Here is a 12,289-nt window from a genome sequence, read left to right as displayed (position 1 = left end):
TCACTCTATAAGAACAATCTTCCATATTTCATTTTTACATTTTTACAAGTTTTATTTTTATTTATCATTCAAAACAAAACTATCTGTATATAATCCTTTGTTGTGGTGATGTTTCACTAGCTATTGTTTAGCATTGTTGTTTATGGTCAGGAATTCCTGTTGTGATCATGATAATGTTGTCCTATGTAAACACCATCTATAGCGACAACTTCTCTGAAAAGTAACATTATTCCAGCTAAATCCCATCCCATCTATTAGATCCCATCTAATCTAAAAGCATAGAAATAAAGCTGAAATGTAATTTCATATCTTTTTTTTCTGTGGGCAAAAAGTACAGGGAGCATGCAAGAGGGGTGCGGTGGCGACACAAACATGTTTTTAGAGGGTTGCGCCTTAAAAAAGCTGCTGTTATTAAAGTACAGAAATGCATCAATTGCAGTACGGGCAGAATAAAAAAAGTTCTAGTTTTGACTAAAAACGGTAACATCGAACTTTCTCAAAACACATCCGAATGACATGATTTGGATGTCAACTCAACATATGTACTCCCAATCATCTGTAAATTGATCTAAAGTGCATTTTACTCTGGATAATTCCTTTAAAGCATAGGCCATTCAAATTGCTCACGTTTTCCTTTGCTCTCCGTAGCACACTCCGCGTGTGGGAGAATTTTTATTTTTCTCATTGAATGTTTAGTATTCCTTATATACATGTAAGGAAATCTTATTGCCATCTCCTTACTCTGACCCTTGTGTTTTCTGAAACTCCTATGTTAGAATGTTTAGTTAAATCAACCCTTGTGTCAGCGAATTGTGGGTAACCCCAGGATGCGGGGTCATAAACATTTCTTATCTTTGTCAAAACACTAGATGGTTAAGTGGGGTTGTAAACATTTCTTATCTCTGTTAAAATACCAGAAGGTTAAGTGATTAATGGAGGGTGACAACTTGTGATTTTCCATGGGTGTGGGGTAAGGTATAAGAGTTGGCTTCACCCACAGATGTGTGGGCTTGTTACTTCGACATTTCATGTGTGTAACATGCTCCCGGCGTTGTGAATAAAGCTGCAGTCTCACACCAGTTGTCTTGGATTAATTTTGACCACACGCGTCTTCTTAAATTCCAAAATAAATCTCACTGGAACAGTGTCACCACATAGTTGTTCTTGCTCTGCATTGTTTGTATAGTTGTTTTGTAGGAATAGTACGCTTGTAAGCCCTATGACCTTCAGTTTCCTTTCTAAAATATTTAGCGACTTCATCCCCAACGAACTCACTGTAACGTCAGCACGCTGGACTATGTGCTACAGACTCTGGGACAGTGCATTCTGGGATACGGGGGAGAACTCTGGGGGTTGTTTGTGTGTGTTAATGCCTTTATTTACTGTTTTAATGTCCGTGTTTTAGTGTAGCGGGTTACCCTTTTAGGTCTTCCTCGTGTGTGATCCTTTTTGTGTGGGGGGCTGCGTCCACCCCTGTTTGTGTAGTGTGTGTGTGTGTTTGACTTGCCTAGTGTGTGCTGTTTTCATGATCTGCGCCCCTGCCCATGAGTTTGGCTGTTAGCCACTGAAAGTGGCCTTTACACATAACTGTGACTAGGCTAACTCTGTACATTACTATGGCAAGTGTCATTGTTCTGAAATACGAGAATCGTCTAGGTGGATTTGATTATGCCTTAGAGTCGTGTGAGCGGTACCGAAGCGAAAATGAGCGGAACAGGGGGTCGTTTCTAGAAAAGTTAGCAACGACGTTGCTCAACCACCATGGTACGACGCAACTTGCGACCAAACAACGACATTGTTACACCTGTTTCCAGAAAGCATCGTACCTGTGTCGGAATTCGCTACCTCCGATGTTCGAACACTGTAGTTCCAAGAACGTTGTTGATGATGCGATACATATCATTGGTGGAAACAGTGGCAACGTGTAATACCCCACCCCCTAGAAATTCTCTGCCACGGCCTATGTTGACATTTTTCTAATTTAAACCAAGTGATTAATGCTGGCATTGTCATCGTCATCTGCAAAAAAATCTAAACCTATTGCAAGTATATAAAATATTTTACTGAAGCCGACCAATATGTGCCATTATTTGTGTTTAATATCTATAGCCTGGACGAATGTCTGGGTATCATTTATATTATTAATTGTCTCATGGCTAAAAAGCAGCGCGTCAGTGCACTACGCGCTCGGCCGGAGTTCGCATCCTATTTTTCACCTCTGAGTAAGAGTAGGCCTACGAGACACAACAATAGGTTTTGACCATACATAGGTACAAGACATCAGTCAAAAACTACTGAATCTACGTGTCACACTAGTTAACCAGCAGGTAGCGAGAAGCAAGAGGAGAATCTCACATCATAAGAAAATCGAACCTACAATGTTGGGATAACAAGTCATCTGCTTTAGCCACTACCCCATTTATCATTGCTGTTGTAAGAGTCTGTGAAGATTATAATACTAAAAGCAAGACGATACTCAAATTAACATAAATAGCAAGAATGATCCAAGTAGGGGAGTCAGTGTCTTAATCAAAATTAAGCTACAGGATAGATCAATCATTGAATCACGAGATAAACATCTACTTCGCAATTTTTGGTTAGCTGTGATTTTTGGTTAAGCGCTCCGGACACCAACAGGAACTACCAAGGAACGACACAAGTGCGACTGCCTTTTGGGATTGATATTTACATCTGCAATCAATTGAAGACTTTCCTGACATTATAGTCACACTGTAATCAATGTAAATACTGTAATTCACAACATGCTTGACTTTACTAATGTGTTGTAAACATACACACACACACACCACCATCACCACCACCACTCCTAAAATGGCGCTTGTTCCATTGTTCTTGTTATGGGTCTGTTCTGATGCTTGGCTACATGGTGAAGAGCAGGTGTCCAGAGAATGTGGTGTGGTGGTCAGGATTATCTCTAACCCAGGTATGATGCCACAGCTTCAGATAGACCACATCCCCCACTTCCAGCAGCAGAGAAGCCCCGTTGGAGGCAGCCACATGGTAAACGTTCCCAGCACTGTAAGCAAGGACAACATGCTCTCCGTTTTTGTGGAGAGAGACTCCAGTGGGTGTTGATGCATGACCATTCCCAAAGACGAAGACATCAAAGTAGTAGACCCCCCTAACTGGAGCTGTGAAGGCCCCTGAGACAGACAGAGAAACTGATCACATCAACCGTCCCCCACAGCAAACAACACACAGGTGTACTCAATCTAGGCCTACCTGCTGAGAGGAAGTTACATTTCAGTATTTCATTTTAACTGAGGCTTCAATATGTCGAGAAAAAAGGGCCATGTCAGATGAGGCACCGATTTGAGGCTTGTTTTCCTAAGTACGTGCCTAATGACTAACAAGGCCTTGGTTTGTGTGTGTAACGTCCAAAGGTTTGTTAGGATACACAGTGCAAGCCCATGTCTACTTTCTTAAAACAAACAACTCAAATGGAGTGTCAACTTTAACTTTAGGCTACCCTGCATCTTGTCATTTGCGTGAAATGTAGGCTAACTTTAGCCTCCGTTGTCATGGATCATAAGTCTCTTATTAAAATTATATGCTGAGGAATATGATAAAATATTTTGTTAATGTTACTACCCTGTTATTTAGCCTACATGATTTCAGTTTTTTCTATTGAGCATGGAGGTTTCTCTTCCACCCTACAACGTTTGGGCTGCCTATGAATAACACTTATATGTGTCATGTGTTTATGATAATTATTATTCCTTTTGAGACGTTATTCAATTTCTAATCTAATTAAAAGTGCTAGTGGTGCTTTTGGGTGTTCCTTTAACATCACAAATACATTTACTGAAAGCCACTCCTACCTGTGTTTGGGTTGTAGGCATTTCCTATGTTGGTCAAGACGTGTCTGTAGACCAGGTTAGTGTGTGTGTTAAACGGTCCTGTAGTTACATCTTCAGATGCTACCAGTGAGGCAGAGAAGGCCACCCTCCTCTCCTCTCTCTCCCTCCTCAGCTCCTCCACCTGGCTCCCCGTGAGGTTCACTCTGCCTCCTACAGCTCTCACAGCTGCTGCTTGCTCCTCCTGTTTCTCCTTCAGCTCCTGAATAACAGCTCTCTGCTCCTCGACTGTCTTCTCACTGGCTCTCAGTCTGGTCTCCATGGCCTCCACCTGTGTCTTAGTGTATCTGAGCTCCACTCTCTGCTCTGCCATCAGAGAGCTCATCTCTCTCAGCACTGTGTGGATGTCAGGCTGGCAGGTTTGTTGGGTGGAGGCTGCGTCTGCAGCTTCAGTTCTCTGTGCTGCACCCATAACCTCATTTTCTCTGGTCTCTGCTTCACCATAGTGGCCCTGTTGAGTGATGTCATTTTCACTGATGGTCTCTCCTCCAAGCTGCGTCTCAGCCAAACAGCCGCACAGCAGCACTAGTAGAGCTCCACAAGTCTTCATGATGAAAGTGGACAATTCTTCTGTCGTCTTCTTCTGTACTGATTCTGATTCTGATTCTCTCAAACATATATACTGTGTCCTGGCTACAAATTGCCACATCGTGTCCTTGATACCCATCAAACAAACACAGTTGTAAATTATGTGCACGTGAGATGTAGGCCATGTGACTTGTTGTTAAAAGCAGCTCAGGTGTGTATTATTGGTCAGAGTGGTGCTAATGTCACCATCAATCATATCCCACTGCAAGACAAACATCTTCATCCATCTGAGGAAGAGGAGGATCTGCACTTCAGTGGTCATTCCAAAGCTACTTTGGTTAAGGTCTCAATGATGATCTCAGGCAATAGTGTCCATACATTTATTAAACCCTGACTTGCCTGAATCTCTGAAAGTGGGTCAGACTTAAACATTTAAATCTGAGGATCATCTTCAAAGTTTAAGTACAATGTAGAGTATACATCTAAAGCATTTTATGTGTAACTAATGATCATGTGACAAACACACATGTGAGAAACCCATGTGGATGAGACGCATGAGTACAGACTCACTATAGACACATCTGTTCCAAGATTTCCTCTACTGGTTTGTGTTTACATGTGTCATGGGTGGGTGATAAGAAGTCAGTAGAGCTCATATCTGCTGCTTTACTAAGACCAAAGGTTCCCACGATTAAATGCCATCAGTCTTACACTCATAAATGAAGGTGTGCATGTGAGTTATAGTGCCCATATTTCCTTGTTGTTTAGCTGACGGCTGCTGATTCAGGAACCAGGCACTGTTTGTTAAACACGTGGAGTACGTGCCAAAGGGGTGTGTGTGTGTGTATGAGGTCCTGCTGTTTACCCTGAAGTGACTAAATGACATCTCTGTGATTGTGACTCATGTCACAAACACAGTTGCACCCCCCTCCATGGTTGGTTCATCAATGCCTTGAAAATGCTTGAAAAAATTGAAAATGGGTGGATTGGTTCTGTTCGATCATGAGACACAAGGTTGATGTTCTTATCCGTAAGATTATTTTGAGGGAGGACCTTCATTTTCCACTGGACTGGATTAAGTATAAGTATATATGCCCTTTTGATCCCGTGAGGGAAATTTGGTCACTGCATTTATCCCAATCCGTGAATTAGTGAAACATACTCAGCACACAGTGAACACACAGTGAAGTGAAGCACACACTAATCCCGGCGCAGTGTGCTGCCTGCAACAACAGCGGTGCTTGGGAAGCAGTGAGGGGTTAGGTGCCTTGCTCAAGGGCACTTCAGCAATGCCTACTGGTCGGGGTTCGAACTGGCCACCCTCCAGTTACAAGTCCGAAGCGCTAACCAGTAGGCCACAGCTGCCCCAATATTAGTAGCAGTAAATATTCTGATGTAATAGCCATATCTAGTGTCTCTTATATAGTTCATTGCACTTAAAACACTATTTTGTGTGTTACTTTGAAACTGTCAGACTCACACACCAAACATGGCCCTGTCAGACTCACACATCAAACATGGCAATCATTATTAGTTTTATTCATGAGATACAAAACAAAACATCAAAACAAAAGAAAACAACCCTTCCTTACTATGATTTCCCAACTATCAGCCACGGCTCATACATTGATTTTGACAAATTTCTTCAGCTATGAGGTTAATACACGGGGGCAGTCAATATGGTATTAATAAGGTTTTGTTTCTTTTAACTTCCATAAAACACTGTTCTGCGGCTTATACACAATGCGGCTAATACACAATGTGGCTTATACTAAATGCAGCTAATACACAATGTGGCTTATACTAAATGCAGCTAATACACAATGCGGGTAATACACAATGCGGCTATTACACAGGAAATTACTGTAGTGTCATTTCTCTATTCATTTGCATCCAGGATAAGAGTGAATAGTGATGCTGCAGTGTAGTGATAACTATAGCGGCCAGAACGTGTTCTTTATGGAAATCGTTGTACATGTGTATTTATTTGGGGTGTTCAGGTGCTGTGTTTCCTTATACACCGTTCTTGTTCATTTCTTACAACTAGTGCAGTGCCCGTTCAAACATGCTATTCCTGTAGCCCAATTACATGCCTGCAGGTACTGTAGGCCTGCTTTAAAAATAGGATGATAGGGAAAAACATAATTCCAGGTAAGCATTCAATAATGAATAGCCCTACAGATAATATACTAATATAATAAATGTGAAGTGAGCAGAATTTAAGCATGGCTGCATGTGACATTTTTTACAAATCAAAATGACATAATCCTAACAGCTGTTTTGAGTCATGGCTATATGCTTAGCCTATTGAATAACTTGATGATAGAGAAAACAAACCATTTTGTGGAATAATGCATCATATGAAATTTGCAACGGTGTGACTCAAAAACAGTCTCTGGTGGCCTATAAGTGACATCACACTCTGTCTGCCACTCAAAGAGTATGTGCACTCTGCAGGATTCTGTCTGCACAAGAAAAGTAGGTGGCCAGAGAAGGTGGTGTGGCGGTTCTGACTATCAAACACCCATGCATTGGGCCACACCTTCACATAGACCACATCTCCCACCTCCAGCAGCAGAGAGGCTCCGTTTGAGGGATTTATAGTGCCGCTTGATTGATGACTGTAAGCAATAGCAACATGTTCTCCATTTTTATGAAGAGTGAGTCCTGTACCTCTTAAAGAACCCATTCCATAAAGAAACACAACCAAGTGGTAGACCCCCTTTACGGGAGCTGTGAAGATCCCTGTGACAGATAGAAATTCAGAATAGAGAAAAATGAGACATTAAAAATATGTAAATAGGTAAAGAGTGAAGACGGCATGCCTGCTTATACAATGTTAAACAATTTACAAAATTGTATTTTCCTAGTACATTGGATTAAAAAAGAGACACAACTGCTGCTATGCAGTTGTACTGGTGGTTCCAAAAAAACAGATACAAGGATACAAGGATACAAGGAAGTTTATTGTCACATGCATATAGTTACTGGAAGTAAGAAATGCAGTGAAATTATGTCTGGTGTCAGCCTATTTGTGCATTAATGGGGGAAGAGTGCAGTAGAAGGGGGTTAGATTAAGTGGCAAGGGCTGCATAAGAAAGGTGGGGGAGGATTGGGATTGGGTGGGGGGCACCAACAAGGAGCACCCAAGAGCAACAGGGGCAAGGAAAAACTCCCTTACCAAGGAAGAAACCTTGGGCAGATCCACGGCTCAAGGGGCTAACCCAACTGCCAGGGGTCTTGGTGTGTGTGTTGGGGGGATGACAGGGGAGATGGGATAGTGTGCTGCGTATGTGGGGAGAGGGCAGTGTGCAATATGTGTGTTGGGGAAGCTTCCTCATGAGACAATGTGCTGTGTATTGGGGGGGGGGCAGTGTGCTGTAAGTATGTTGGGGATGTGTGTTGGAGAAGCTTCCTGATGAAATGTGCTGTGTATGTAGGGGCAGAAAAGCTAGGCAATCAAGGACATGGGTAGATGGAGGAGAAATCAAAAATAATAAATAAAAAGTTCTATGGAGATGTGCAAAAGTTGGAGAGTCAGATATGTGTGTGTGTGTGTGTGTGTGTTTTGACGTGTGATGAAATAAGAAAATTAATAAAAGGTCTGTAACATAGGGAGAGGGATGTAAAAGTGCTAAAAGTCTTGTAGGTGTGTGTGTGTGTGTGTGGGGGGGGTCATGAGTGCTGAGTAGTGAATGAGTGCAAAGTCAGTATAGTGTGAGTTCAGAGTTGAGAAATGTTTGAGAGTGCTGAGGAGTAAATGTGTGCAAAGTCAGTATAGTGTGAGTTCAGAGTTCGGATGGCCTGGGGATAAAAACTTCTCCTGAGTCTCTCAGTTCTGGCTTTGTGACTACATAGGCGTCTTCTTGATTTCAGCGGTAGGAATAATCCATTGTTAGGATGAGAAGAGTCCTTCAGAATCTTTTGGGCTCTTAGGAGTACTCTTCTGGAATAGATATCTTGTAGAGCAGGGAGTTGAGTTCTTATAGTACGTTCAGCTGAGCGCACTACTCTCTGCAGAGTACTACAATCTCTAACTGTGGAGTTCCCATACCAGGTGATGATGCTACCAGTTAGAACACTCTCAACCGCTGAAGTGTAGAAGGCCTTCATGATGGATGTAGAAACAATACCACTCAAGCTCCACAAGTCTTCATGATGAACCTGATTCTTCTGTCTTCCTCTGTATACTGCTTGCTCTTGCTCTCAAATATATATACTGTGGCGTCATGACAGTGGTGACCTTGGGACGTGCAGATATTCATCAAACTAACAGAATCATAAACAATGCCAATGTGAGTTGTAGTCTTTGTGATGCCTTGTTTTCTGAAAAGCAGCTGGTGTGTGTGCATAAACATGCATGTATGTGTGTGTGTGAACGTGTGTGTGTGTGTGTGTGTGTGTGTGTGGTTGTATGTGTTTGAGCATGTGTGTGTGTGTGTGTGTGTGTGTGTGTGGAGAATGACGGAGAGATGGAAAGAGGAATGTGTGTATTTGAGAGGTATGTTGGTGATATGTTTTAGCAAAATCATACCGTCAAAGCTGTACCTTTTTTTTTCAGGGTTTTGGATCTGGGTCAAAAGAACACAGTTACTATAACAGCCTGGGTGACTAGTGGTAATGTTTACCTGCAGACAGATTTGAAGAAAACTGTGATACTTACAAAACATTAACTGAAAGAAAAGTCTAACTTGCACAATGTGCCTTACATATTCTGCTAGTATTTGTATGACCTACAAACCACAGACAAAGCGATGGGCTTGAGACTGGACCAACTTGTGACCCAGAGTTTGTGCCAAGTTGGCGCATAACAACCAAATGCTTATCACACACCAGCTGGAGGGGGACAATGATGGTATCATTGTGATGTGTGTTTACAAATGTGCTGATGTGATGTGTGTTTACAAATGTGCTGATGTGATGTGTGTTTACAAAATGTGCTAGGAGGTATGTGAAAAAGACTTAACATCTTCTGCTTTGCCAAGATCAAAGGTCCTCAAGATTAAGCAGCTGCCTTACCCTCATAAATGAATAAAGATTATTATGCTTGCTCATGCTTCCTTGTTGTTTAGTGAAGTGCTCCTGATTCAGGGACAGGGCACAGGACTGTAGGTCAAACACGTGCCAGGTCCCAAGGGGGTGTGACTCTGGGTGCTCTTCTTCAACCCCTAACAATGAGCCTCACCACGCTGCCCAAACAGGGGTATCTAGCCTGTAAATTATGTTGTGCATGTGTGTTGTGCTAATGTATTTGTGTGGCCTGACTGTTTAAAGTGATATCATAAATGAGTGTCATGCCACTGCTGATAGGTGACTAGCTCTGCTTTAAGTGATTCTATGCACAAGAAAGACCTGTGTGTGTGTGTGTGTGTGTGTGTGTGTGTGTGTGTGTGTGTAGATGGGAACGGCTACTCTTAGGGTCAGATAAAAGTAATACATCTCCTTACCAGCAGCCTTGATGGTCTTGAGAAACACAAAACATGCAGAGTGGCATTTGTCTCCATGTGCTGTTAAAAATTGTTTAAAATGGCCCAACACCTTTAGCAAGCAAGCTTGCATCATATCATTGATTCCAATGGGAAAGACAGCTAGCAGTCATACTAGTTACCTGTTATGAGACAGTGTGCCTATCAATGCACATCTCCCCCTTCCCAACATTCTAAATCAATTATATGGACCTTATTACATGGCTCTTCATAATGCTGCAGAATGCTCCATTCACTTGAATATTCTTCCCTTCCCAACGTTCGGCGGTCTGCTAATTCTGAATAACAGACCGTTGCTAAGTATAACAGACCGCTGTCAAGGAAAATGGGCTTTGTGCTTCTATTTCACATTACTGCGCAAGTAGTCCGGCCACTTATCACTTTAGAATACTCCGTTGCTAAGCTACGCGACTTGACCTGCAGATACTTTGTAACGGACAAACTTCCAATACATCCGGCGCAATGGATGAGTTTAATATTAGTTTTAATATCCTTGGAGATTACCCAGATTTCGATTCTTGGATGAAGGCTGAGTTGTCTTCACCAGTTAAGAAAAGAAAAAGAAAAGAAAACAACACAGAGGAAGCAAAGAAGCGAAACGACACAAACATCTGGACGACAGAGACAGAGACAGAACTGAAGAGAACCGACATGAAATCAATACCAAACGGACCACGGTATGGGCCATGTCAGTTTTCAAAGACTGGTTAGTGGAGAAAAAAAATGTTGGTAGACTTTGCTGATTATAATGCAGAGAGTCTCAATCAGGTGCTACGTTCTTTGTATCCATCGGTGCAAAATGCCAACGGAAAGACCTACTCAATTGCGAGTTACATGGCAATTCACTAGTTCGCCCTTCTATATGATTGCTTCAGCTAGACTAGAATGTATGGGAGAAGTGCGTGTTTGGAAAGGTAGCTGTCCGTGGTCCTGGAGTGCCTGGAGCGGAGATCGCGATAGAGCGATGACCGCTTGCACCCCTCTGTGTAAGGAGGATGAGTAACAGGGCAATTGGTGAAATGGAGGAGTAGGGGGAGGAGGGGGATGATTTGTGAGCGCCGGGCGTGTGACGTATGGAAAAGGAGGTCGGCTTAAATAGGCCTACCCTGCGGCGGCAGTGGGTGAGTTAATTGCTGTCAATCATCCCGAAGGCTCCACCCGAACTTTGTTTAGAAAACATCATTTAGGGCAGGGATATCTGCCCTAAACATTTCACAACCCTTGATATAATGAACTGTGCCACGTTCAAATCAAGCAACGATGTTTTCAAATCTGTAGTTAAAGATCTACAGAAAAATGACAAAGACGTCTGCCAGCATCACCCCCCCATCTCGACAAAAGACCTACAACTGCTGCTCAGCAACCCAGATGTGCTCTCTTCCAACACAGCTCGTGGACTCGTCAGGAAGGTGTGGTTTGATGTATAGCTACATCTGGCAAGACGAGGCAGAGAGGGCAATCGGGACCTCACTCAAGACTCTTTCCTTCTAAAGAAAGACGAGAATGGCAACGAATATATCACTCTCGCAAATAACGCTGAGACAAAAAATCACAAAGATGCCAAAGACACGTGCAGAGCAAATTACCGGGGCTACATCTTCGCGGAGCCTGACAACCCAAACTGCCCCGTTGCCAGCTTTAAAAAGTATCGCTCCCTTTGCCCCCCTGACGCCACATCTTTCTACCTGCACCCTCTCAAAAAGGACCAGCTGATACTAAACCAAGAAGCTGTATGGTACTCTCGGTAACCCATGGGTCATAATTACCTTGGGCAAATGTTACCCCAAATCAGCCAGGCAGCGGGTCTCTCCCGGAAATATACAAACCATAGCCTGCGCAGCACAGCTGTCCAACTCCTGTCTCAGGCTGGTCTGGAGAGTCGTGAAATAATGTCTGTGACTGGGCACTGATGTGAGGGGAGTCTGAGGAGCTACTGGACTCCATCACTGACAGAGAGAGAAAAGTGGAGCAAAGTCCTCTCCTCTCATCCCGGCAATGGCAGCAAATCCGGTGAGCCATAACTACATAGCCTAACATAGCCTAACTGAGTTGACATTTTAAACATCAGGCTAACAGCGGTTGTTTTCTCAGGTGTGTCAATGACAGAGTCCCGCCAAGAAGCAGATGAAGAAAGAAACATCAACATCAACATCCCTAAAGAAATCCCATTCTCATTGTCCCATTTTACTATAAATGGCAATGTTCAGTTCAACTTCAATAATAAATAGGGTGTTCTTTCGAACGTTGCCATTAGGCTATTTAACGGCCTATTTAGCATCCCCCCCCCTTCTTTTTGCATGGAAGCGACAATCACCTTTCAATCATTAAAATTATTGTTAAATCAATATTTTGTTGCCGGTGTTGATTGCTTTAGTGGGTAGCCGTGTAATAAGCGGG

General features: G+C 42.8%; 1 protein-coding gene across 1 annotated transcript; it reads right to left on the bottom strand.

Annotated features, from left to right (window-relative positions):
• Positions 1-2,720: 2,720 nt before the first annotated feature.
• LOC125311911 (complement C1q-like protein 2) lies at positions 2,721-4,428 on the bottom strand. The gene is made up of 2 exons (XM_048270280.1): positions 3,843-4,428; positions 2,721-3,164 (listed from the first exon to the last, which is right to left on the bottom strand). Exons 1-2 carry the CDS (start codon positions 4,426-4,428, stop codon positions 2,881-2,883), a joined length of 870 nt encoding a protein of 289 aa, XP_048126237.1. The 3' UTR covers positions 2,721-2,880.
• Between the last annotated feature and the right edge of the window lie 7,861 nt (positions 4,429-12,289).

Source organism: Alosa alosa, chromosome 18 (genome assembly GCF_017589495.1).
Source record: "Alosa alosa isolate M-15738 ecotype Scorff River chromosome 18, AALO_Geno_1.1, whole genome shotgun sequence".
Taxonomy (NCBI): Eukaryota; Metazoa; Chordata; class Actinopteri; order Clupeiformes; family Clupeidae; genus Alosa; species Alosa alosa.
The sequence above is the reverse complement of the archived record's forward strand: the minus strand, read 5'-3'. Positions and strand labels throughout refer to the sequence as shown.